Raw genomic sequence first — 25,964 nt, 5'->3', positions numbered from 1 at the left:
TAGAGAGACAAAGATAGCGAGATATAGCCACTTCCTGTTGGAAGTGTTTATCCAGAGCGACTCTTAATGATCTCATTTACTAAATGAGCAGTGGTGAGTTAAGTGCTTGCTCAGGTGTAAAAAATTTGTGTAAAAATGTAATGAGTAAAAGTAAAAAGTTGTCTGAAAAATAAATATTGGAGTAAAGTACTGATACCAGAAAAATCTACTTAAGTACAGAAACAAAGTATTTGTACTCCGCTACTTCCCACCTCTGACTGTAAAGGAAAAAGAAACAAACAAACGACAAAAAAAAGTATTTTGAACTCAGAACCCTGAACAGCTACGACGCTTCAAAATATATACAGTCTTAACAAACACTTTCCTGATATATTGCAGGTAAAGATCGTTGGTTACCAGTCGTCTGCAATGGCCATCAAGATTGCCATTCCTGGTTTTATTTTAAAATGATCCACACAGCATGGTTGAATTCATCTATCTGTTTGGTTTTATTTTCAGCAAATTTGACAGGTTCATAGAGGTTCATTTTTTATATGTTATTGTTTTTATAGTAACTTACAGAAGGGCTTGTATGGAATACTCTCCGTGTATGTAGAAAGAAAAAAAAAAAGAAATTGTTGATATGGTGAGGTTTCTTTGGATAAAACATTTGTTTATTTTCGAAGGAGATTCCAGTGTTGTTTTGTGTTGTGTAGAGGTAAACTATAGGTTTTCAGCCACAGGAAAGTCTTTAGGAGAGGGCTTCACTTGATAACATGACAAGCTTTGATTATGTGCGGCAATAGAGCGGCTGGTGTGAAGACGTCTGTTATTAACTGCTATAACATAAGCGATACTGTATGAGGAACGTATTTGTTTCTTGGACACTGCCCAGCATTTCATGTATAAAACCATGTAATTTGATTAAACATAGGATTTAATCAATAATGTTGCCAATCAGTACATCCCAAGTGTCTTATTCCTTTCTTTTAGAGCTGTAGCACCAAAGTTGTGATTCTCCCAGGCTCTATAACACTGTGTATTCTGGTTATTTGTTGTATTAGAATGCTGTAGTGCTTGATGCAAGTGTGCTTTGTATTCGGAAGTCGTGGGTCAGTTCTGCAGATAAGGATGCATTTTTTTTTCTTTTCGTAATACAGGCTGTTTCTTAAATAAATACAGTGTTTAAACTGTGTGTGTGTGTGTGTGTGTGTGTGTGTGTGTGTGTGTGTGTGTGTGTGTGTGTGTATACGCACTGGTCACTAACTCTAAACAACTCTAACATATCTTTCACACCTAGCCCAGTGCACATCAGTGTTTCTGTGTATGACATTGTGCAAACATGTCTGAAAATGTTTGTGTCCTTGCACCATTTTAGCAAGGAAGTGAGAAACAGTATTACTGCCCTTCCTGTATTTTATTATTTTTAATCCTACACTCTCAGACGCACAGGCTCCTTGATAATCTGCTTCATGTTTCACATACACAAAAAAAAGATATGGAGAAGAAAAAAGTCCAAATATGTCTGAGATACCGTTTGCATCGTTATTATTCATGAACAGAATGATCTATCGTCAACACTAATACTGCTGACTGTCAGTTCTCCAAGATCACTGGGATAACCCTAATTTTAAATAAACATACATTCAAAAACCAATACAAAAATGAACAAAAAAGAACAGTAATTAAAAAGAAACTATCAGCATCCGCACCATTACAGTAGTAGTACACAGTACAATCCATATTATACCTACAATTTTTCTTTTTTTCCTTTCTTTTTTTGTGCTACATAGTGACATATAAACATTTCATTTCTACTCTACACAGTGTCGTATTTAATTCTACTGATTTATGCACATAAATATGTAGCAGCAGTGAAAACATCGATGTGTAACCACAACTCATGGAGTAATGGCACCTTGCAGTGTGGAGTTGACCTTAAATACAACATAAATCCTGAGTCTCTCGCTGAGGCCAGACGTAATATTATTTGTGCTCGAAAAACAGCCATAGCACAAAGCGAAATGTCCTTGAGTAAATCCAATCTGTCCGTTCTTCAATAGTGCCGTCCTGCCTTTGACCCCAGTCTTTAAATCCGTCCTGTGGAGTGTCTTTTAAATGTATGAAGTCTCTGGTTTTAAAAAGAGAGGGCTAAGGTGTGATACCACAAGGGCACATGATTCATTGCCCAAATGAAACAATGATTGTTGATTTATTATTTTTGATCGCCATTCTGGCTCATAAACATCACTGACATGACAGCAAAAGGAACAGATGTTTCATTTTCCCATGACAAGATGTAAGCAGATGTTGGCTTATAATATTTTATCCCATGGTCTGGACAGTCCGACACTGTAGACAGCTAGTCTAAATACTGTATGGGATAGATACAGTGAATAAACAATTTAAAAAGCAAAGATAAACCCCAGACCATGAGCTAATGCTAACCAGACACGAGAATCCAAGTGGAAATAGAAGTCGTTGCGGATTCAGCGATCCCTAACAGAGCCCTATACAGCTCTAATAGAGGGGGCCTTCACATATCACCCCGAACGCGAACACCACTCCGTCTGTCCTCTCCCTGCACAATGAGGCTGAGTTTGAATCGGTTTAGTCAGGCAAGAAACAAGAAGCGTGTGTTTGGGGGAAGAATGTCAAATGTGATGGACAATGCAACAGTGTGACAGCAGAACACCTGAGGTTTTAGAATACACGCTGTAAACATAACTGTTTTTAGCATAAACTGTATACTATGCTGTTTTGTATAAATTATAGAAGTCAACAGAAGTCTTTTCCTGACAATACAACCCCTTTCATGCTCTTTCTCCTCCTCCCTAATAGACCCTCAGAAACCAAAAATAATGTACAGTATACAGGTGAGCTAGGTCATGTCTTCAAGCCTTACCCACAGGTTATATCTATACTTCCTTATTGATACTTTGTGGTGATTTTCCACTCGTGACTTGTGTTGATATTTCAAAATATTTACTATGTTTTTATTTATTTTGATGCTACATGGTTGGTCCAGAATTTTCAAACCTTTAGCTAGGCTAGTTAGCAATCTACAGGATGATAATTGCAAAGACATTGATGGTATTAGCATGAAGCTGATCTGTTCGAGTGTTCAGATGAGGATGTGAAAAAATGAATTCGACTTAGGAAGCATTGCTATATCTTGAGGAAGTGGTGAAGGAAAGGCTTAAATGTCATTATGTGGGGAGGCAGGTGAATCTGATCTGTTTAAAAGGCAATGCAAAACATATGGGAGGATAATGCTGGCTGGGGAAAAGGTGTGGGTGTTAACTGCAATGAAATTACAATCAGAAGGAGCTCTAAACCTTAAAAGAATACTACATTTAATAATTAAAAAATAAGCAATTTAACGTGAGCATTGGCCAATTCCAGTGGAAGTTGTTAAGGAAACATAAACCAGCTTTAATGATTTAATGCAGTAAAACGTGGCTTGTTGTTTTCACTCAAATGCTGCTTTTTGAGTTTTGGCTGTTTATATGGATAGTTCATAACTGTACCGCTTGGCACCAGATCGAGCACGTGTGTGTGTGTGTTGTGTGTGTGTCGGAGCCGGTGGCGGTGCTGGTGACCCAGGCTGAACTGAGAACAAACAGAAATCTCTGTTGATCTGATTCACATATTTGGTGCATTTTCATCTTTTTTGTTCTTGACTGGGGGAGAAATAGATTAACAGATTATGTGTGTGTGTGTGTGTGTGTGTGTGTGTGTGTGTGTGTGTGTGTCCACACGTTTTGGCTTGAGTGCTCTTTTAAATCCAATGCATGAGTGAAATGGATTGAGTTTATGATTTTTTTTATATTCCTATGAGATGAGAGGGCTGGGTAGAGGGCAATGCCTCCTGAGGCACCAGAGTAAAGCACAATCAGATTAACGTTTAAGTGCAAAGCCACGTGCTGCTGTGTCAAATTCATGCTCTGACCCAAAACAGCTACTTGTTCAAAATGTGGTTCAGACATGTGTTAATGTATAATTACTTTCTTTTAAAAAGTAGACCTGGGATTAAAGTTAAGAGGAGTTTTAGACGCCTGTCACTGAAACCTGGCTATATTCAAAGAATCTGAAACTCTAAGTTACATGAACATGCTCTCATCTGTGAGTTGTTCTGTTGAGAAGGGTACAGACTGTGTCTCTAAAGGCTCAAAGCTCACTAAAACTCACTGAAAATCCCTGTGCCCTTTTCATTTAGGACAGGCACCTGGAGAAAAGTCAGCTGTGTATGACCACAGTGGCCTGACAGCTTTCAGAAATGCCTGAACTCATCGCTTCAAATCCCCTTCACCCAAAATACACTTCCTTCCTCCCCAAAGCATGTGCTGTCAAACACACACACACACACACAGATTTTCGCTGACCATCAGCCTCAGCTAGGTACTGCAGGAGAGAACAGACGCGTGACACAGAAAGGCTTGGAACAAACACACATTGACCAAGCGGTATGGATTAGCCCTGCAAGCAGGATCGCCTGGCAGTAAGAACAAGTGCTGTGTATCTATGTGTGGGTTGGTAATCGGTTAATCCTATTAATGCCACAGCACCTTAATTCTGGATTTATAAACATAAGGATGGACAACACAGTACTGCTCTCCACACAAAGTCATTCCACTTGGATTTTCTTACAGAAAAATCACATTAAACAGCTGATGAATGCACTTAGGTTAACTGGTCTCCAGATTTGGTGCAGCGTCAATTTAGTTGTATCATTTTTGCATTATCATCTTTTTGCTATTGTGTTTTGAAGGATGGTGTCATCAAATGCATCGTTAACCACACTGGATATAAAATATAGACTTTGGGGAAAAGGTTTTCCTCATGGTCTTGTCCTCTGAAGTGTTCCCAGAAAACTTTGAGGTCTGCTAACATTTTGCCAAGGGATAGATGGACTAATGGACTAGTGTTTCTTCCATGAAGATGAACAGTTTCGCAAAACTCAAAATGGACTACCCATTGGTCAAGTATTATCAGGCATGTGCCATTGGTTATGTGTATCATTTTAGGCTGAGATTCAGGCTTTAGAACGGCTCAGGTAGTAGATGTGGCAGGCGTGTGTCAACGGTGAGCAGCTTGATGTCTTTAACATCCGTTCCATCTCTAATCCAGTGCTTTCGTATAAGAAAGACGGGAAAAACACAATACCCAAAAACCGTATCAGGATCCCTTGCAGTTGGTGAAACACTGCTTCCAACCGACTGACCCAAAGCCATTTGATCACGTGTTCGAAATGCAGGCGGATTTGCAAAACGTCTTCACAATACTTCTCTTTCAAGGCACCTCATGTCTGTCTAAAATGAAAAATAAACCAATCCTATCCAGTTTTAACGTCTATGAGGTCGATATCAGAGTTGAAACAAGAACAAATGTCCAACACACTGTGACCCAACGGCGATGGACTGAATTAGTGTGACCCTACAGATCTTTACACCGCAGTGGTTTTTAAAAGACACTGATTCTTCAGAAAAGGACTCGGAGAAGAACACAAAGGTTACTACTGGGGATGCAGAGAAGGAGGACGTCTCCTTGTCCACTCACCGATCCAGCAATCGTCCATAATCCTGCAATCCGCATCCACCTTCGCTTTTCAGTTCAGCAAATACCTGAGTGAAAAAATGTGGGTCCGCATTAATGCGCAGCATCTTGGCACTCATGGCATTGATAATGGTCAGGCACCGGTCCCAAAATGCCTCCTTAGCTGCCTCCACCAGAAAGGGCTTGAGTGGGTAGGAGATCTCATTGCCCATATATGAGTATGACAGGTAGAGGCAGGTGAGAAGGACAGCTTGGAGTTCGTGTTCTGAGGACACAACTTCGCCGTCCACCACATCCCGGCACAACATATAAATAAATACTACGTTTGCTGGCGTCACAAAGGCTTGGTCCTGCCAGCCCTGGAGCAGAAGTGAACGATCTACAGCACGTAGCCAAAGAACCGGATCTGATGGGGAAAGGAGCTTAAGTCGATAACATCGTCCGCATAGAAATTCACCCAAACATCTCAGGAGCTCACTTGTAGATGCTTGGACAATCACACGTTTCGGAGAAGCGATTCCATGAGAAACCTTTTTGAGTGAGGAAAGCTGCTGTGGCTTAACATAGCCAAGTTCAACCCCATTCCCAAGCCCAGACCTGCTGGACCGTCATAACTTGAAAGATTTGCACACGAAAGAGACTTTTTTACATTCTCCCGGTTCAGGTGTAAGACTGGGTCCTTCTGGTAGATGTGGTTGTTGTTGTGAAGTGGAGCTCCGATTGCTCCTTGGCTGTTGGGGAACCCTTTTTTGGAGGAACTTCGTTTCTTAGTTGAGGCCACCAGACGTTTCCATGTGAGGGCAGGCAGGAAGAGAGATTGTCCTCGTGGTTTGAGCCCGTGTTCTTTCTGAGTGGTCAAAGAGCGGCTGCTCAAGCTCGGGTATCGGCTGAGGGAGTTCGGCCGGTCGTCATAGTAATCAGATTTTTGGGGACCCGGAGACAGAGACAAAGCGGTTCCCATGATGAAACAGACGGTCTTGAACGGTAAACTAAATGGTGGGGTCAAACAAGACAGGTTTTGATATCAAGCACTTTTCCTTCAATGGTTGAAATCCATGATGGCCAGATGGAGGAGGTACATGGCACGGACAGACCTTGAAGAGTCATACACAAATTAAAATTAGTCTACTATTCAGTATTCGAGTTAAAATTAGGGCTACTCTGAGAAATTGGTTTCCTAGCTATTTTATAAACAGTTGAATCTTGTGACTCATATGTGACAAAAGTCATAATAGATCAATGCAATTTCTCGAGCCTGTGTGCACACAAGACTGTGTGTATTACGCTAGAACTAAACCCAATGCCAGTCCAAAGTGGATCATGCATATATTTTTAGGAAGGAAAAATCCCACTTTGGTGCAGATGGTATGAAAAACCCCATAAAACTAAATCAATGCATCTACATTTTGAATTACATAGAACTTTCTTAAGTCCATTCGATTGAATATTTACTTATGCAATTATTAAACAAATGCACCTGAATATGATGCTCACTTACCCTGATGATGTCCGGCCAAATATAGAGCGGATGTACAGGTCACTCTGATTTACACACACTCCCACTCATGCACTGAAAATACCGCTCCTGAGAAACAATATCATTCATGAGCAGCTCAATAACATAATCACTTTAGTAGGACAGGAACAAGCGTCAGTTGCTCCACTTCCAAGTTCTCAGCTTTACCGAATCCAGATCCAGATGCGCACGTATCTATTCAATTTCCACAGAGGATTGAAGGTTTTTTGGAGAAAAGTTGCTTGCAGTTCGGGTAGATCTTTAGAAATGTAGGTAAAACCTTAGGAAAAGAAATGCCATGGTGCGAGGACGCAAACTTGGTCCTGCACTCCTTCATCCCTCTGCGCACAAACCACACTGACCTGCGTGCTTCGGAAGACTCGCGCACACGGTGCTGAAACTCATCCGCGCGCGCCACCTACTGGCTATAAATTATAACCCACACTTCTAATAAATATAGTAGGCACAGGATAAATCACTACTAATACTACTACTAATAATAATTCAATTATTATTATTATTATTATTATTATTATTATTATTTTTTTTTTTTTATTATCATCATTTTTGTTTGTTTGTTTTTATTTTTATTTTATTTTTATTATTATTATTTTTTATTATTGATATTATTATTATTATTATTATTTGTTTTATACATTGCTGACATACACCTATACACAAATACACTGTTTTATGCACTATGCCAGTTTGTTTACAACTTTAAGTTGTAAGATTGTGTGTGTGCCAATTTTCATCAAAGAGGAATTAGCATTTAGAGAAGTTAGATGTAAACATGATTAGCTTGGGTGCTATTTGAACTTTTGGTCAGTAGATGGCACAAAATCTTTTGCATGGTCTGAGTCACAGATTCCTGATGCTGGCTCTTCAGTTTAAATCACATCCATAAAAAATGCAGTTTGCTCTCCAGATTTGCCATCTTCAGCAACTACATTTGTACAAGACCAGACCGAAGTGCCTCTGTCCACTTGCACTACTTGTAAGACTCTGTTTAGGAAACCTGAACATTGGATTTTAGATCTTCCATTATAAAAGCATCAAGAGATTGTCATGACAGTGTAGTCAGATCATTGTGAGAGCATTGTAGGTGTTTGTGAGCAATATTTAACACTTGACAATGAAAAGACCACAAAATATTCTCATTGATACCATGTTTAAACGAAAACATTCAAGCAGACAAAATCTCTGGAAATTATTAAGCCCTAAAATTATGACACAAAAAAGCTAAATGGGTTTAAACAATTCGACTCAAAATTTAACCCACACACACACACACACACACACACACACACACACACACACACACACACACACACACACACACACACACACACACACGTGGGTAGCCCAGTGCTTAAGGTATGGTGTCGTCTGGGCCCACACAGTAACACTGCTCTGACCCCAGCTTCTTAACATCACTGGGATATGCGAAAAAAGAATTGTGCAGTAAAACTGATGTATTCAAATTTCTGCATATTTCATCGTTTCTTAAGAACATGATGCATAAAATACAGCAGAGCTGATTCAGGACTTTTGTGTCCTGCCTCTTATCAGTTTTCACACTGTCTGACACAATATAAACTTTGTCCCTTTAAACAATAGACAATAACTATCACAAAAAGAACATTATATTTAAAAACACTGAAAATTTGAGAATCTTGATCACTTGATTCTCTAGAATATACTTCGTTTTTATTGTATGTTGATCATCTGACCCATTGCCTGACCTTGTTTTCTGGATAGTACTGGATTATGTTTTAGATTTGTTTGCTCTTTCTTATATAGAAATCAGCTTGAACACCATTGAAATCTGTCTGAACTCTCAATTTATGACACTATGGGGACTGAAACTAGAGAAAAGGAAAGTAAAAATAGGGAGATTTTACTTTTTGGGTGTGCCTCCTTAAAGGTCTGTTTGTAACTTGTTATAATGGGCAGTAAATTCAGACCCTCTCAGAATGTTTTTCAATGGAATGTGTGAGAAAAACAAACACAGATCCAAGTTTTTAATGATGTGCCAAACAATTTAAATTGATTCAATTACACATAATAATAATCCAAAATTCCAAATCCAAAAAAAAAAAAATCTCAGCATTAAAAAAACCTAATCTTCTAAAGATAAAACTAAGCAAAAATATTATTTTTATATTTCTAGAATAAATTGCAAAGTAAATATACCCACAAACCTACAGAGAGCAAGACAGGAAACACTGAGTAAGAAAAACTCACAAGGAGAGTAATAGAATAAGAGAAGGTGATACCCAATCGAAGGAATGGTACAACAGAACACAATGGCAACATCTGGTGGGCAAAAAAAGTATTAAAAAAACAAAACATTTTGGTTTTATTAATTTTTCTATTTTCCTAAATAGTTATTTGAAGGAACTTAATCTCACATCTAGTTTCAGGTAACAAACAGTATAATAATATTGATTCAGCAGAACTGACTAATAAATTGCATGAGACCTTGAATTAGACACAAACAATCCTGAAGGTTTTAACTGTATAGTTTAATACTTTGCAGGGAACTACACACTGGAGATTCAAGATAGTAAAATTATTGCTTCTAAGGGCAGCAGGGGAAAAACTACATACATGATCCTGTAATAGTTAAACAAGCTCAGAAATCAACAAACAATCAGTCCAATAAATCTGCAAGGTTGAAATCCAACATTTTTTTAATTGCAAAAACATGTTATAGATTCTGTATAAATGTATGGTTGACTGGGATTTAACTTAAAAATCTGTTGTGTACATGTTTTTAATAGACAAAAATTTCAGTTCCAGTTTTACCACATGACACATATCAAACATTGCCCAACTTCTTAAAAATCTTCCTTGAAATCTCAAGGTTATTACAGTTCAGTCATCAAGGAACTAAAGAGTGAATACTCAAGATAGTCAAATTATTGTAAAATGTCAGAATTTCTAAAGGCAGCAGGAGAAAAGCTACAACCATGATCTCATAACATCACCTAATGTGTTAAGGTTCACATAAGCTTTGGAGGCAGGCTGCCACTGGCAGAGTGACGTCACGACCAGGAAGTATAAAACGCACATGGAGTGCAGCCGGCACCAGCTTCTGTTTGTTCACGAAGCACTCATCCATGTAAATTTAATGTTATTTGTCTGTCAAAAAAGAAAATAAAGGCATTTAAGAAAACGAAGCATACAGTTCACCGAGAGATACACACAGCCTTTGTGGCTTGTTTGGGAGTGAAGCATGCCAAGTCGGTTCTCGAGGGAGCCGGCTGCCAGCAGTGGGGGTTTAGGCTTTGGGTTTCTTGCGAACCCTGTAGCTTGGAGCTCCTGGAGGTTGTAACACGTGCCGTTCAGAATCTGGATATAGTTCAGCCAACCGATGAGCATAAAGCCCACTGTCCAGTAAGCTTGACAAATGCTTTTTGCTCCTGGCGTCCCAGCCTCCACGTTGGGGTCTACCATTTTTCCCTGACCTGCACACAGAGGTCCGCTCCTTAAGCCCCAAGACCGCAGTGTATTCCAACGTCATGGGGCTTAGGGATTAAGGCTATGGAGTCATGCCACTGGTGGAAGAGACGCTAGCAGGCTATCTCTCCCCAGGTGTGGCCTCTGCGTACTATGTCAGCGCTGGTGGGGAAGACTTACACCTTAGCAGGTATAGATGTCTGCACACCATGGCGGTGTTACAGGCATACCAAGCCAACCTGCTGCAGGAGCTGGATATTGAAGACATCATGGGCGGCCAGATGCAACAGCCACTAAGGAGACCGCTAAGGCCATTGGCTGGTCTATAGCCACCCTGACATCCACAGAGAGACATCTGTGGCTCACCCTGTACAAAATATCTGACAGGGAAAAAGTAGTGCTGCTGGACACCCCACTTTTGGCCTCAGGGCTTTTTAACGACTCCATTAGTTCGGTAGTCAAAAGGTTTTAGGAAGCGAAAAAACAATTGGCGGCATTCCAACCACCCCTCCCCAACCATAACCCAGAACTTCCTACCGGGAAGTGCAGAGACAGAGTGTCGCTATGAGCTCTCTCCCTGTGAGGTCTGATTTGAGTAAGAGGCTTCGACCAAGAGGTCCTTATTGGACCTGCTGGGTGGTGACCGGAGGGAATGTAGCACTGCTTTTTTTTCCTCTGTGCCTGTTTCTCTCCGGCCCCCTCAGGGACCTGGCTCGTTAACCCTGCCACAAAATGTGTTTCAGGCCACTGCAGGCTCCCTCCCTCCTTGGTTTCCGCCCGACGTCGTTGCGGACCAGGAGGTCTTGTCATTAGAGCTGCGTCATTGCACTGCTCCGGCTCTAGGGGGACCGGAGGTCAGTCTTGAGTGACTGATACCCTTAGAGAGCACCTGGCAGCCTGGATAGTTCTGCCAGATGTGTCTCGATGGGTGCTGCTCACTGTAAAGCGAGGCTATACGATTCAGTTCGGGTCTTGTCCGGTTCAATGGGCGAGAAGTAGACACTCTCCTGAGGAAAGAAGCCATCGAGGTGGTCCCTCCGTCAAACAAAGAGTCTGGGTTCTACAGCCGGTACTTCATGGTTCCCATTAAGGACGGTGGGTTGTGTCCTATCCTAGATCCACGTCAACTGAACCACTCTGATGGGGCTCCGGTTCAAAATGCTGACCCTCAAGCAGGTCGTGTCTCAGATCAGATCCGAGGACTGGTTTGTCATGGTAGATCTAAAGGATACTTTTATGTACCCCTCCATCCCTTCAGCGCTTCCTTCTCTGTTACAGAAGCTGGTGCCGGCTTCACTCCATGTGCGTTTTATACTTCCTGGTCGTGACGTCACCCCGCCGGTGACAGCCTGCCTCCAATTTTGACTGATTGCAAAATTCCTCAAAAGCAATATTTTTACGCTAAATTTGCACATTTATTTTTAAAATTGCACATTATATGGGCAGTATTTTACTTTTCGCAGATGAACCGTTTCCCCTTAAGACAAGAAGCATCAAACCAATGATTTGTGGCACCACTCTCATCTCCCAGGGAGCCACAATTCTCTCCAGAAGGATCATGTTTTTTCCAGTTATCAGGCTCATTTGGTCCCTCTGGTGCACTAAACCAGAACCTTAAATGAAAGAAAGACTCTAATCAATTTGCTATACAATTTATTCCTATAGTATTACATTAAAAATTATTAGTATTCGTTTGTGCTGTATGTGAAAGAACATGGTTCTCACATTAAACCTGTGTCTTTTAAGGACAGGTTGTTCACCCACATCCACACTCCTTCAGTCTCCAAGTCATTCAGGCCAATCCAGTGTGTTACTCGAATTTGTGAAGATAAAAAATTCTAATTTCGAAAACATTACACACAGCTTAAATCTGTAACCCACACAAGTAGAATGAAAAAAGCAGCAGCAGCAGAGTGATCCACTACACTCACCTGTTCAGCTCGGCTGGTTATAGTCACCAGGTGGCCTCCTTTTCCCAAACACTTATCTCTACTCTGAGTCCAGGTCAATTCAGAAGTGGAGAAGTAGTAACACTTCCAACCAAAAGACTCCCATCCATTCTCACATTGTCTGCTGTTTTTATTTGCTTAGGTCAAGATAAGATCAAGAAAAAAAAAATTTATATGAACCATATCTTTATCCATTCATCTGACCTTGTTTTTATTGCCAATATCATACCATGGGAGACTTCAGTAAGATGTTTGGTCTGAGGGACATCAGATGATGAGTGTGCTGGAGATATGTGTGTGTGTGTGTGTGTGTGTGTGTGTGTGGGGGTCCCTACCAATACATGTAGAAAGCTCTTCCTGAACCTTCTGACACTTTTCCTTCTGTTCTTCATAGACTGTTTTGTTCTCTAAGAAAAAACATAAAGAACTTGTAATACAAAGGGATTTTACATATAAACCAAAATCTATCTATCTATCTATCTATCTATCTATCTATCTATCTATCTATCTATCTATCTATCTATCTATCTATCTATCTATCTATCTATCTATCTATCTATCTATCTATCATCAGTAAGAAAACTCTTGCTGAGGAAAAGCTTCTATTATCATTGCTTGCAGAGAGATCCCCCTGAACACTTAACCTTCTGTGCATCTGACAGTCTTTCTGTCTAAAAGAAGTTCTGATGCAAATAGGTTTTAGACAGTGAGAATTAATCAGAATGATAAAGTAATGGTCCTGAAGATGTTTACCAAGTTTTGTGTCAGTAAGCAATTATTGTTGTTGCTGAGAAAATGCTTTGCAGCATGCAAAGTTCAGTGTCTCCACTCTCAGATTTGGTGGCCCATTGTAGGCAAAATCTTTATGTTGAAGATGTCTGTCTGTCTGTCTGATGGGAAAGCGGGGTTATGATTCTAGGTCTTACCATTGCATGAAGAGAGAATTTCTTGAACTTGCTGATATTTCACTTTTAGTTCCTCAAATGTTCTCTCTGTCTCTAAAGCAAAAGAAAAAAACTATAGGCTAAAAAAAAAAGGCTTTATGCGATGTCAAAGACACACAAGCTAGAATAACAATAGGTGTCTGTGCGCCTTTGGTGCTTGACCCCACCTAATAAAAGAGACAATTACAGAAAACAAGGGACACTGCTGCACAAGACACTGCTGACATGTAAATTATACATAAAAGTACATAACGTACAAAAGGAAACTGTCAAACATGTTGGTTTTACCTGTGGTTATGCGTTCATGCACCATCAGTGTTGTGGTAATATTGGCATACTTCTTACTTAATATCTCATATGAGACCACTTTATTGTGATCTGTTGAACAACAATTCCCATGGTCAAATGCACACATAGAAACAACATTTCTAATAATTTATTTATTAATTGGTTTTTTTTTCAGGTTATGATAAGAGCAATAGACACCAGTATGTTTTGTTTAACTATAGTCAAATTGTCAGGAAAGAAAAGATTGTTCATTCTAGTTTCTCAAGCTACATAAAAAAGTGTCAAGTTTCACAGTATTAACTTCAAGTGAGAGAATAAAGAAAGGGCAGGGTAACAAGACTTTAACACTGGTTTTGTAACTTGCAACTTAATTATAAGATTTTATATAAATAAATAAAAAAATAATCTGTATGATGTATGGGACAACAAGGAATTCAGCCCAATATATTATCAAACATGATAGAACGCGAACACCAAAGATAAAGATGATGAGCAATACTCACAAAAGATCCCTATAACACAGAGTGTTGATAAAGCACAAAGAATTAGGAGGACACTAAATGCAGATATGAAGATCTTTCCTGTTTTCTTGTTGTTTTTCAACTCAGTGTGCTTTGAGATATCTGAGAGAAAAGGCTCAGTTATTTAATACATCTTTGTCCTATTTATCTGCATCCTTTTCCTAACACATTTGATCAGATCAGATTCATGAAAAACTTAATAATTAGCTAATGATTTGTATCAGATTAAAATGTTGGACTGAAGTTGAGAAACTTCACAATAGATCAAAACAGCTGTATTTATTTATATATATATATATATATATATATATATATATATATATATATATATATATATATATATATACATACAAATCACAAAATATTTATGAGATATGACGAAGTGAGATTAGCACCAAACAAACACAAAACACAGACCTGCACATTTTGGGGGTTTTGGATGGAAGTCCTCTGTGTTCACATATATATCATCATCTATTTTCATAGAAAAAAAATCCAGATTATTTACAGTTCTTCTTTAGGTACATTAAATTAAATTAAACCCTAAAATTAAACCCTAAAATGCATTTAAATATTTTTAAATGTATAAAAATTTCAGATATCTACCTGATGAAGCCTTGTAGTTTTTACTACTGTCCATATCATGAAAACGGATATCTTCAAAGTTGCCTTGCATTTCCAAACCTTGCTACAGCTTTCACACTATATACTTCAACCACATTTACACTAGCAAGCACAAGTCATTTGTGTCACTGGTAGTTCAACTTTTGTAGCTGCGTAGCATCCGGTGTTGTAGGGTCGTCGCTGTTTTAGTGAGAAATGGCAGCAGCCAAAATTCACAGCTTATAACTAAATATTTAAGCACAAAATAATTTATACAATAATTAGTATGAAACGTTGAATTGAAAATTGACTGGAGTCTATATCAGGAATTGATGCATGTGCCTCCATGTTTTTTATATTCACAGACAAGTGTTGATCGAATAAAACTACAGTGCATTTATCTCTTACACAAGTTTTATTCTGGTCAGAGTCGCAGTGTCTTACCACAAAGTGGGCTTCTTTCTTCCTCTTAATTTCTCAATACTTTTTTTGGTTTCAATATGTGTTGTGATTCCTAATTGATATGATCTCCTTTAACATGCTTTGATGATAAATATGATTTAATTAATAGAGCTGCTTTATTGGTAAATGGTAAGTTTAGTCTTGTCTTTATTGAAATAATTTCCAGAGAAAATTATTATTTTGAACTATGATAAAACAAAAAACAACAACAATAGAAGGCACTGTACTTGACAAATTGAATCTGAGTTGCAAAAGTTTAACTGTCTGATCGTGTCACAAATTAAAGACTTTTGTGTGCTTCAGTTTTTGACTTCCATACAGTCTGACAACAGAGATCTGGATGGAGTCCTTTAATTATTACCTATTATTGGCCTTTGTGAACGTTTTTTGGATTCTTACACTTGACCATTTTCCCTGCCTCAAATACATGAACTGACTAGTTACTTGCTGCCAGTTATGTTAGCTTGCAGTTCGTGGGATTAATCTTATCTTGATTAAGTGATTTTAGATTCAAGATGTATGTAACAAAAAGCTCAAACTTAAAAAAAAAAATGTAAGTTTTTTTTTTTTTAATTACTCGATGAAGCAAATTGAAAAGATCCAAAACCCAAATCCAAAATTGAAATTATTCTTTATTCATCCAAAGCAAATCTTCATTACAGCTGGTATAGCTAACACATAATGCATACCATCCAAAATCACTGCAAAGTGTTCACTTTAAAAAGTCAAGGCGAGAAGTTTGAATCATGTGTAAAGATTTAATTTATCCCTGACTTTCACAGTATTGAGCTTAATTAAAGCGGAACCTTGAATGAGTCACTAAACATCTTCAAGACTATAAATGTTCAGTCTTCAAGGAAATAAACACTGAAGATTTATGAAAGTAGGCAAAGCACCAGGAGAAAATCTACATGCCTGATCTCATAGCATTGTCTAATGTTGCAGTACACAAGCTTATATAATATATATATATATATATATATATATATATATATATATATATATATATATATATATATATATATACAGTGTTGGACAGTAACGCATTACTTTTGACAGTAACTAATACTGTAACGCGTTACTTTTAAAAATAAAGTAACTCCGTTACCGTTACCGTATGGTGCGTTACCCGTTACTTTTTTAAATGAATTAATTTGGGCTGAAGTGTAGCCTACAGCCTAACCTGCTTACAGCAGAGACGCATTGTAGGATTGGTGGATTACCCTCTGTAAACCGAAGAAGATGCACTGTGGGCGTGTCTCCGTTTATTCAGGTCTGTGCGGCAGTAATGGCGAGTCGAGGCGAGAGCAAGACGAGTTTCTCAAAGTGGAAATATGCTCATTATTTCACTTTAGTTGAGTATAAAGACAAAAACTTTTAAGTCAAATGTAAGCTGTGTCTTTCTGGTTCGAAGCTCGTATCTACTGCGATAAACAGCACCTCCAATCTGTCAAAGCTCCTCCTGGAACTCCATGCCTGAGGAGCTAGAAGCTAGAAGCTAACCCGGTGTTCTGTTCTACATTGTTGATAGTTTTCATACTTCAGCTGTGAAAGGAACATGTTTAAGAGCTCAACACAACAGCAGAAGCCACTTTAGTTTTTGATTGTGAATATATTATTCAGCTTGTTTTGTTATTTATTTCAGAAATCCTTGTGATATATTCAGTTTGTGCAGGTCTGACTAAAAAGTTACTTTTAACAGTAACGCATTACTTTTTGGTGTAATTAATCAACAAAGTAACGGAGTTACTTTTTAAATGAAGTAACGAGTAACTGTAACTAGTAACTATTTTTTAGTAACGAGCACAACACTGTATATATACTGTATATACTGTATATATATATATATATATATATATATATATATATATATATATAATGTAAATTTATTTTGGGTAAAAAAAATGCACGTTATATTACTTTTCACAGATGAACTTTTTCAGCTTAAGACAAGATGCATCAAACCATTTACTTGTGGCACCACTCTCATTTCCCAGAGCACCACAGTTCTCTCCAGAAGAATCCACTATTTTCCAATTATCAGGCTCATTTGGTCCCTCTGGTGCACTAAACCAGAACCTACACAGGTTAAAAAAAAAAAAGACTAATCATTTTGCTAAATAATTCATTTGTATATTATATTTGTCAGAACATATCCCCCTCATGCTGAGTACTTCAGAAACACTCACAGTTCAACAGCCCAGTTACGCTTTGTTGGTGTTAAGATAACTATGTGCTTTCATGTTACGTTTCCACCACTGACTTATTTGGGATTTCCCATGTGTTGTATTATATGCCAATATTCTATTCTATTCTATTCTATTCTATTCTATTCTATTCTATTCTATTCTATTCTATTCTATTTTGTACTGTATGTGAGCAAAAGCGGTCCTTACATTATGCCTGTCTCATTTAAGGACTGGTTGTTCACCCACATCCACTCTCCCTCAGTCTCCAAGTCATGCAGGCCAATCCAGTGTGTTTCTCGAATTTGTGAAGATAAAAAATCCTAATGGAGAAAACATGATCAAACAGTTTATACCCGTAACCCACACAAGTGATATGAAATAAGCAGCAGCAGAGTGATTCACTACACTCACCTGTTCAGCTCGACTGGTTATAATCACCAGGTGGCCTCCTTTCACCACACACTCATCTCTACTCTGAGTCCAGGTCAATTTAGTAGTGGAAAAAGAGTAACACTTCAAGCCAAAAGGCTTCCACCCTTTCTCACAGTGTCCACTGTCTTCAATCTCTTATGACAAGACATGAGCCAAGAAAATGAAAAAACATTACAATTATTTATTCAGCTATATAGAAATTGCATGACATTTGCTGTTTTTTAAAAATGCTATGAAATTGTAAAGAATTTTGTATTCCACACAGTTAGATATGTGTTTTGTGTGTGTGTGTGTGTGTGTGTGTGTGTGTGTGTGTGTGTGTGTGTGTGTGTGTGTGTCTTTGTGTGTGTGTGTGTGTGTGTGTGTGTGTGTGTGTGTTGGGAGGGGGGCGTGGGGATTCCTTACCTTTGCATGCTGAGAGATCTTCCTTAAGTTGCTGATGCTCCAGCTTTAAAGTGTTATACAGTATTGTAGTCTCTAATAAAAAAGAAAAGAATTCTGAACTGGAAATGTTTTTTGATTATGAGAATAAACCAGAAAAAAGAACAACAATAATAATAATAATATGGGACAAAAACTGGACAAGATTCAGACAACTAGGGACAAAACTAGCAGTTAGATACAAGCATCTTATTTATGTTCATCTCCTTGTTCTCCTGCCTACTTTTCTCATCACCCGGCTGATCCCAATTCTGTTTTGCCAACCTCTTTCTCCTTATGCTCTCCTGCACTTCCTCATTCTACCACCACGTCTCATTGTCTTCCTTTCAATTTCCAGATGTCACACCAAGTACCTTTCTAGCTGCCTCCCTCATCACTCCTGCAGTAGTTACCCAATAATCCAGCACCTCTTCACCACCTCCTTCAGTTTCCACCATCTTATTCTTCTTTCAGTCCTCTCTCTCCTCCTCTTGTTCTTCACCTCCAAAACCATCCTACAAACCACCATCCGATGCTGTCTAGCTACACTGTCCCCGCCAACACCTTACAGTGTACAATCTTCATCAGGTTGCATCTCCTACATAGAACATAGTCCACCTGTGTGCACCTTCCCCCACTCTTATACATCACCATATGATCCTCCTTCTTTTTAAAATAAGTGTTCACCACTGCCATTTCCATCCTTTTAGCAAAGCAATATCATAAGGCTGTATAAAATTTTTTTAATAAACTGTAAATGTCACTCCAAATTGGGCACAAATGTGGCCTGATAGTAACCCTATAACACTGGCAGCATTTAACCGAATTTTTATTTAGAATGTTCCTTAACTCCTCTTCAATCAGTGTGCCACATTTCACAATTTTTTTTAGACGGATCTATCAGCTGCCATAGACAAGCCTAGCCAAAATCACCTATAATAATAATAATAATAATAATAATAATAATAATAATAATAATAATAACGAATTACAGTAATAATCTTTTTGTTGCTTGTCCTCCAAATAACAAGCAATTACATAAAACACAAGCATTCATCAATCTATCTTATTGTGTTTTATTATTATTAAAAACAAGTCAACACTCAACATATAAAATGATGAGGCTTTAGAATGTTTTGTTTAAAGAATTCAGGATGACACGTGTACTGGGATGGAGTGTGGGGGTCTGTAAAGGGAGGAAACCTACCTCTGCATTCTACAGTTTTCTGAACTTGCTGATAATTCACCTTTAATGCTTCATACAGTTTTTCTGTCTCTAAGACAAAAAGAAACAGTTCTGATACATTATTATTAATAATAATATTAATAACATAATAACAGAGACAATTGCAGAAAATACGACCACTAGCATGTAAATTATGATGCACCAGCGAGGAGGATGACATTAAAACTGTCAAACATTTCAGTGAGAGTCCATATACATACTGTAAAGCTACTGAAAGAAATTCACTTACCCTTGGCTTCATGTTGTTGCTTTATCATTGTTGCTGAAAGGTTAACATACTTCTCACTTAATATTTCATATGAGACCACTTTTTTGTGATCTGTTGAACAAGAAGACCCAATTTATACATAGGAACATTACATTTTTAATCATTTATGCACATATAGTAATGAAAAGCTCATGAAAAATGGGGGCAAAAACAGAAGTGTTGCGTTTATAATTTTGCTCAGTTTATCTTAAGAAAATCAAATAATAAATGTAAAACAAACACGCTTACATACACATCAAAACTATTTTATTACATTTTTCCATTTATTTAATTTTGTTTAATCAATTTAATTTGTGCCAATTAAATTAATTACTCAACTTAATTTAATTTATTGCATTAATTTGATGTATTCTATTTTATTTCTAAAAAAATATTATTTTATATATTATTTAACCAAGCAGGCATTTTATTAAAAAAATATATAAAAAAAAATGTAAACTGTTTAAATTTTGATCACAAATTTCAACAATAATAAACTGTGTTGAAAAAAAAATTGTTTTGCATTTCTTAAAAATTGAGGTATAAAAAGACGCAATGGATTAAAAGAATTCACAGAATTTGGAACTGAACTAGAACACCTGAGATAAAGATGATAAGCAAATACTCACAGAAGATCCCTACAGCACACAGCGTTGATAAAGCACCAAGCATCAGGAGGAGTTGAAGAACAGATTTGAAGGTCTTTCCAATTGTCTTGTTTTTCAACTGAGAGCACTCAAAGATATTTGGGTGAAAACGCTTATCTATTTCAAACATTTGTGTTGTGTTGAGAGATTCCTGACTACACCGTTCCATATTTTACCTTTACCAAGTCCAGCTGATCAGTCTCATGAAAACTTCAATCATTAGCTTATGATTCATATCAGATTTGCTGGGAGTTGAGAAATATATTTATAGTGTGTGTGTGTGTGTGTGTGTGTGTGTGTGTGTGTGTGTGTGTGTGTGTGTGTGTGTGTGTGTGTGTAAGATAGAGAGAAATTCACTTCAGTGTACCCCACTAAAATAGATATACAGTTCTGCATATTTCAACATTTCTACAGAAACAGGATGCATGAAATACAGCAGAATGGATATTAAAGACTTTTTTTTTTTAATGAAATGCTGAAACAGCTCAAACAAAAAGTTTTGGAAAACCCCTGAAAAACCAGAAAATTCTGTATGATCTCCAATTCACAAATGTCTAAATGAATAACGCTCACACAGAAGTAATTTTCAGGTTTTTATGTGAATATTGGTTAAGTATTTGTTGTGCAGCCTGATTTAGACTCTTCATACCTTCATACAGTTCATACCTAATATTACAATACCAAATATTCAGACACAACAACCAAATGTTACAGACTTTCCCCAAATCAATTTATAGCTAAAATTGAACATGTTGTATTTTAATTTTCACAAATAAACCTTTTCAGCTTATGGCAAGAAGCATCAAACCATTTATCTACATGTCCACTCTCATGTCCCAGAGCGCCACAGTTCTCTCCAGAAGGATCCTCTATTGTCCAGTTATCAGGTTCACTTTGTCCCTCAGCAAACCAGAACCTTTATAGGTAAAAAAGATTGTAATCAGTTTGCTATAATATAGTATATTACAGTGTATAATAATAAAGTACAGTGAATAAAAACACTTTGCAAAATTTTGTGCTGCATGTATTTAATCTTACGATGAACTTGTGTCTTTTAAAGGCTGGTTGTTCACCCACATCCACTCTCCTCAGTTTCCAAGTCATTCAGGCCAATCCAGTGTGTTACTCGAATTTGTGAAGATACAAAATCCTAATGTAGAAAACATCACACAGTTTACACCTGTTATCCACACAAGTGGAATGAAATCAGCAGCAGCAGAGTGATTCACTACACTCACCTGTTCAGCTCGACTGGTTATAGTCACCAGGTGGCCTCCTTTCTCCACACACTCATCTCTACTCTGAGTCCAGGTCAATTTATATGTGGAGAAGTAGTAACATTTCAAACCAAGAGACTTCCATCCTTCCTTACATTGTTTGCTGTTTTGATTTGCTTTGGTCAAGATGACAATAAAATATGATAATATTAATAATAAGATGATAATAATATGAAATGAAAATTTGGACAATACCTATATACAGTGGATAATAAAGTACAGTGAATTAAAACACTTTGCAAAGGTTTGTGCTGCTTGTAATTAATCTTACGATGAACTTGTGTCCTTTAAATGCTGCTCTAGAGGAAATCTGCATGGAGGAATGGTCTAAACTACCAGTAACAGTGTGTGAAAACCTTGGAGACTTACTGAAACCGTTTGATCTCTGTCATTGCCAACAAAGGGTATAAAACAAAGTATTGAGATGAACTTTTGTTATTGACTAAATACTCAACCACCATAATTTGCAAATAAATTCTTTAAAAATAAGAATGTGATTTTCTGGATTTTTTCTCATTTTGTCTCTCATAGTTGAAGTGTACCTATGAAAGAACTTATGACCTACATCACTTGTAATCTTATACTCCAGTAATCATGCTAGTTCTCACTCTCCAGTGTTCTGTATTGTTGAAAGATTTATGATCAAACTCTTGATGTCACCCAAATGAGGATGGGTTCCCCTTTTGAGTCTGGTTCCTCTCAAGGTTTCTTCCTCATAACATCTAAGGGAGTTTTTCCTTGCCACAGTCGCCACGGCTGCTCATCAGGGATAAATACACACCATTCACCTTAACTGTTGATTTCTGTAAAGCTGCTTTGAGACAATGTCTGTTGTGAAAAGCGCTATACAAATAAACTTGACTTGACTTGACTATGATAAAATTACAGGCCTCTCTCATCTTTTTAAGTGGGAGAACCTGCACAATTAGTGGCTGACTAAATACGTTTTTGCCCCACTGTACATATATCTATATACAGACATAAAAATAAAATCTGTTCGATTTGTGTTACCAACCTGACAATTTAGACAAATATCTATGTATCTTTGCCTGCATTAACAGTATTAAAAATAGGGATAGCTACACTCATCACACAATTGTGACACTTCAATAACGTCTTTTGTGAGAGATTTCTGATGAAAGAAGTAATGGTAAAAGGCGGTTGTGGTGGGGGGAGGGTTCCTGTTTTCTTCTTTTTCAACTCGGTGCTTTCTGAGATATCTGAGAAAAATAATTAGTTATGTCATCTTTGTCCTATAGAAAGATTCCAGAATGCACAGTTTTATGGTTTTCAGTTATACGTGATCTGATATCCCAATCAGACAATCAGACTTAAAAAAATAGTTAATGATTCGTATTTATGCATATAGATTTATTAAGGATTGGACTGGAGTTGAGAAACTTTACTCACCTATTGCCATAATCACACATTCATATGTTTATTATCTTATATTTCATTATAAATAATCCAAATCAAAATTAAATCATAACCAAATCTTACAAATAAAACAAAACTATAAACCCACTTGTTATGCAGTCATAAAACATATTTTAGCTTTAATAATGAACTATTCACTTGTTGCCTAATATAGCTTACACCTTTACAGGAGACATTGTAATGAGGTGGCCAGCATGCAGTCTGTTAGACAGATTATTAGAAAAAAGAGTGATTTCAATTTCCAGACGCACCTGCATTCTCTAAAGGTATACTTTTTTTTAATAATATGTCATTTAAAACTGTTGATCTTATGCAGTTGGCCAAATTCAAGTGAATGTAATCAAAAATCGTTTTCCAACTGAGTGTGTTTTGAGATATCTGAGAGAAACCGCTTGGTTATTTTATTAATTGTTGTCCTATAGAGAGATTCCCAACTTTCCTGTTTTTCCTTTTCCAAACACACCTGATCAGATCAGATACTTGTCACACATGTACAACACCATGAAATTCTTTCTTCACATATCCTAGTGATGTAGGAAGCTGGGGTATATAACGCAGGGTCACACAGGAATCATACATTCATAAGTTAATTTTACAGTAGCAATAATCCAAATCTAAATCGAATAATAATAAATCTTACAGATGAAGCAAAACCATAAACACATTTGTTATCCAGTTAAAATACATTTTAACTCAAATTAAAAGCACATATCTGTGCATGATTTTTGCATTTCCTGTTCTTTGTAAGCTGAGAAAATTCTTCATTTATAATTCATGTATAAACATTTTAGATATTTACCTGTTGGAGAACGGTATCTTTTATTCATTTTGTTAAACTGATCTCACTATAGGCAGCTTACGGGTCCAAACCTCACTAGATCTTCACACTAAAGTTTTACTACACGTTTATACTAGCAAGCAGAATTCTCACGTCTCAATTGAAGTTCATCCCCCTCATGTCTCATAATCTGGTTTTATTTTTAGCAATCATGAGCCTCATCACTGTTATATATTGTAGCTGTGTAGCATCCAGGTTTGTTGTAGCAAAACAGTGGGAAGGGCATTTTTATTTCAATATTTAAATTATAAATAAATCATGTATAATAATTGGCATAAAAAAATTAATAAAAACTATATTAGGTAAATGTGATTAATGAATCCCATTGAAGTGTATTGAACATTTATATTTAGTAGAAGCTTTCATTTGTTCAGAGTGATTGAGGTGGACATACATTCAAAATGGTGTAACAGTCAAACGTAGCACATCAGTCACAGATTCACACAAACGTGCTGAAGAACATGCTAAAACTATTTATATATTACATTTTAAAGGTCCCTGTCGAAGAAATAATTTCTAGTAAAAATTATTTTATTGAACAATCAGAAAATATAAATAAAACATGCTGCACTACACAAATGTTTGTTTCTTTTGGAGATTTGTATGCTGTGGTGCTGTTTAATAATCCAGGAAGACTTGAGATCAGTGGCCTTACAATGATTTTCAGGCATCAAGATGATTTTAAAAAAATCCAGTAGAACTAATGCAATGCGACCTGATCATGTGTAAAGATGGAATAAACAAAGGTGATTAATGATTGTCAAATAATTCACACTGAAGGCAGCAGGAGAGAAGCAACACAGGAGCTCTCATACAAATGTCTAATGGTTTAGAGATTTACAGAGCTTAGATAACAATCAAAAGCTTCCTGGTTTGAAATCCAAAATGTTTTATTTTATTACGATATTTCCCTTTTCACAGATAAACTGTTTTAGCAAGATGCACCAAACCATTTTTTTATGTAACCACTTACTTCCTCTTTTTTTCCCAGTTGTCAGGCTCATTTGGTCCCTTTAGTGCATAAAACCAGAACCTTCATTTGTAAAAAAAAACACAAAAAAAAGAGTCTGTAATTAGTTTGCTATATATTCTATTTGTATATTATATTATCATTTTGTATTAAATAAATTTGTAGAAATTAAATCTGTATGTGAGTTTTGGTATAAGGGTTGTGATGGGGGGGGTTGGGGGGGGCTTCTTGAACTTGCTGATACTTCACCTTTTGTGTCAGTGGGTAAACACGTTGCTGAAACTCTATGCAGCCTCACATCTTACTTGGTGACTTTGATGTCATATTCAATCATCTCATTACAAAAAATTCAAAGATCTTTGAGTTTTAAAGTTAGATAAAGTACAAAAGTTAGCAGAATAATTGTACTCCCAAACTGGTCACAGATTTGACTCACTGGTGATACTATACAATTTGCAGCACTTAGTCAAAATTTAATCAGAATGTTCCTTAGTCCCTCTCCTAATCAGTGTGCCAAATGTGGTCCTAATATTAACAGAAGTCATTATCTTTATAATGATATTATCTTATTTTTTGGTGACATCAAAACTGTCACACATTGAGTTGATAATGGAAATATACTGTGCCACTGCAAACTACTGATGAAAACAGGAAGTGTGTAGAAACCACTTACTTTTGGCTTTGAGTTCTTTTCTCATCAATGTTGCTGTAATATTAGCATTCATCTCACTTAATATATCATATGAGACCACTTTGTTGTGATCTGTACAAGAAAACCCAGTGTTAAATGCATGCATAAAGTAATAAAAGTAAACATCATGTTCATGTATACAATTGATGTTTTCATGAAAACATTGCGCATTCAGGTTTATCAAGTTGCATTACGAGCGGCAAGGTAGGTCCTCGTGCTTAGTTAGATTGAGAGGTGGGAAAAACGTCCCTTAACTTTTTAACACAACCCTTTTTATGTTTTTCAAA

The 25,964-nt window shown here is 37.0% G+C and overlaps 3 protein-coding genes across 4 annotated transcripts; all 3 read right to left on the bottom strand.

The window, feature by feature from the left end:
* Positions 1 to 324: 324 nt before the first annotated feature.
* si:dkeyp-92c9.2 (uncharacterized protein LOC571482 homolog) lies at positions 325 to 7,521 on the bottom strand. Its single transcript, XM_046844447.1, is given in 3 exon segments — positions 325 to 6,110; positions 6,113 to 6,629; positions 7,034 to 7,521. Coding segments are annotated over 2 exon segments (960 nt in total). The 5' UTR covers positions 6,497 to 6,629; positions 7,034 to 7,521; the 3' UTR covers positions 325 to 5,534.
* Positions 7,522 to 11,839: 4,318 nt separating this feature from the next.
* On the bottom strand, positions 11,840 to 15,057 carry LOC124381813 (C-type lectin domain family 4 member E-like). The gene is made up of 9 exons (XM_046843684.1): positions 14,825 to 15,057; positions 14,636 to 14,692; positions 14,201 to 14,320; positions 13,698 to 13,787; positions 13,392 to 13,463; positions 12,801 to 12,872; positions 12,448 to 12,602; positions 12,242 to 12,354; positions 11,840 to 12,129 (listed from the first exon to the last, which is right to left on the bottom strand). The coding sequence occupies exons 1-9, from the start codon at positions 14,892 to 14,894 to the stop codon at positions 11,967 to 11,969; spliced, it is 912 nt and encodes a 303-aa protein (XP_046699640.1). The 5' UTR covers positions 14,895 to 15,057; the 3' UTR covers positions 11,840 to 11,966.
* Positions 15,058 to 17,164: 2,107 nt separating this feature from the next.
* On the bottom strand, positions 17,165 to 24,109 carry LOC124381806 (C-type lectin domain family 4 member E-like). 2 transcript variants are annotated; one of them, XM_046843676.1, is made up of 10 exons: positions 23,978 to 24,109; positions 21,703 to 21,857; positions 21,503 to 21,614; positions 20,447 to 21,380; positions 19,800 to 19,889; positions 19,532 to 19,600; positions 18,310 to 18,381; positions 17,884 to 18,038; positions 17,680 to 17,792; positions 17,165 to 17,362 (listed from the first exon to the last, which is right to left on the bottom strand). In XM_046843676.1, exons 4-10 carry the CDS (start codon positions 20,631 to 20,633, stop codon positions 17,200 to 17,202), a joined length of 849 nt encoding a protein of 282 aa, XP_046699632.1. In that variant the 5' UTR covers positions 20,634 to 21,380; positions 21,503 to 21,614; positions 21,703 to 21,857; positions 23,978 to 24,109; the 3' UTR covers positions 17,165 to 17,199. The 2 variants fall into 2 exon arrangements, with proteins under 2 accessions (XP_046699632.1, XP_046699633.1); XM_046843677.1 differs by lacking the exons at positions 21,503 to 21,614; positions 21,703 to 21,857; positions 23,978 to 24,109 and adding an exon at positions 22,013 to 22,025.
* Positions 24,110 to 25,964: the final 1,855 nt, after the last annotated feature.

The sequence above is a fragment of the Silurus meridionalis genome, chromosome 29, assembly GCF_014805685.1.
Source record: "Silurus meridionalis isolate SWU-2019-XX chromosome 29, ASM1480568v1, whole genome shotgun sequence".
NCBI lineage: Eukaryota > Metazoa > Chordata > Actinopteri > Siluriformes > Siluridae > Silurus > Silurus meridionalis.
The sequence above is the reverse complement of the archived record's forward strand: the minus strand, read 5'-3'. Positions and strand labels throughout refer to the sequence as shown.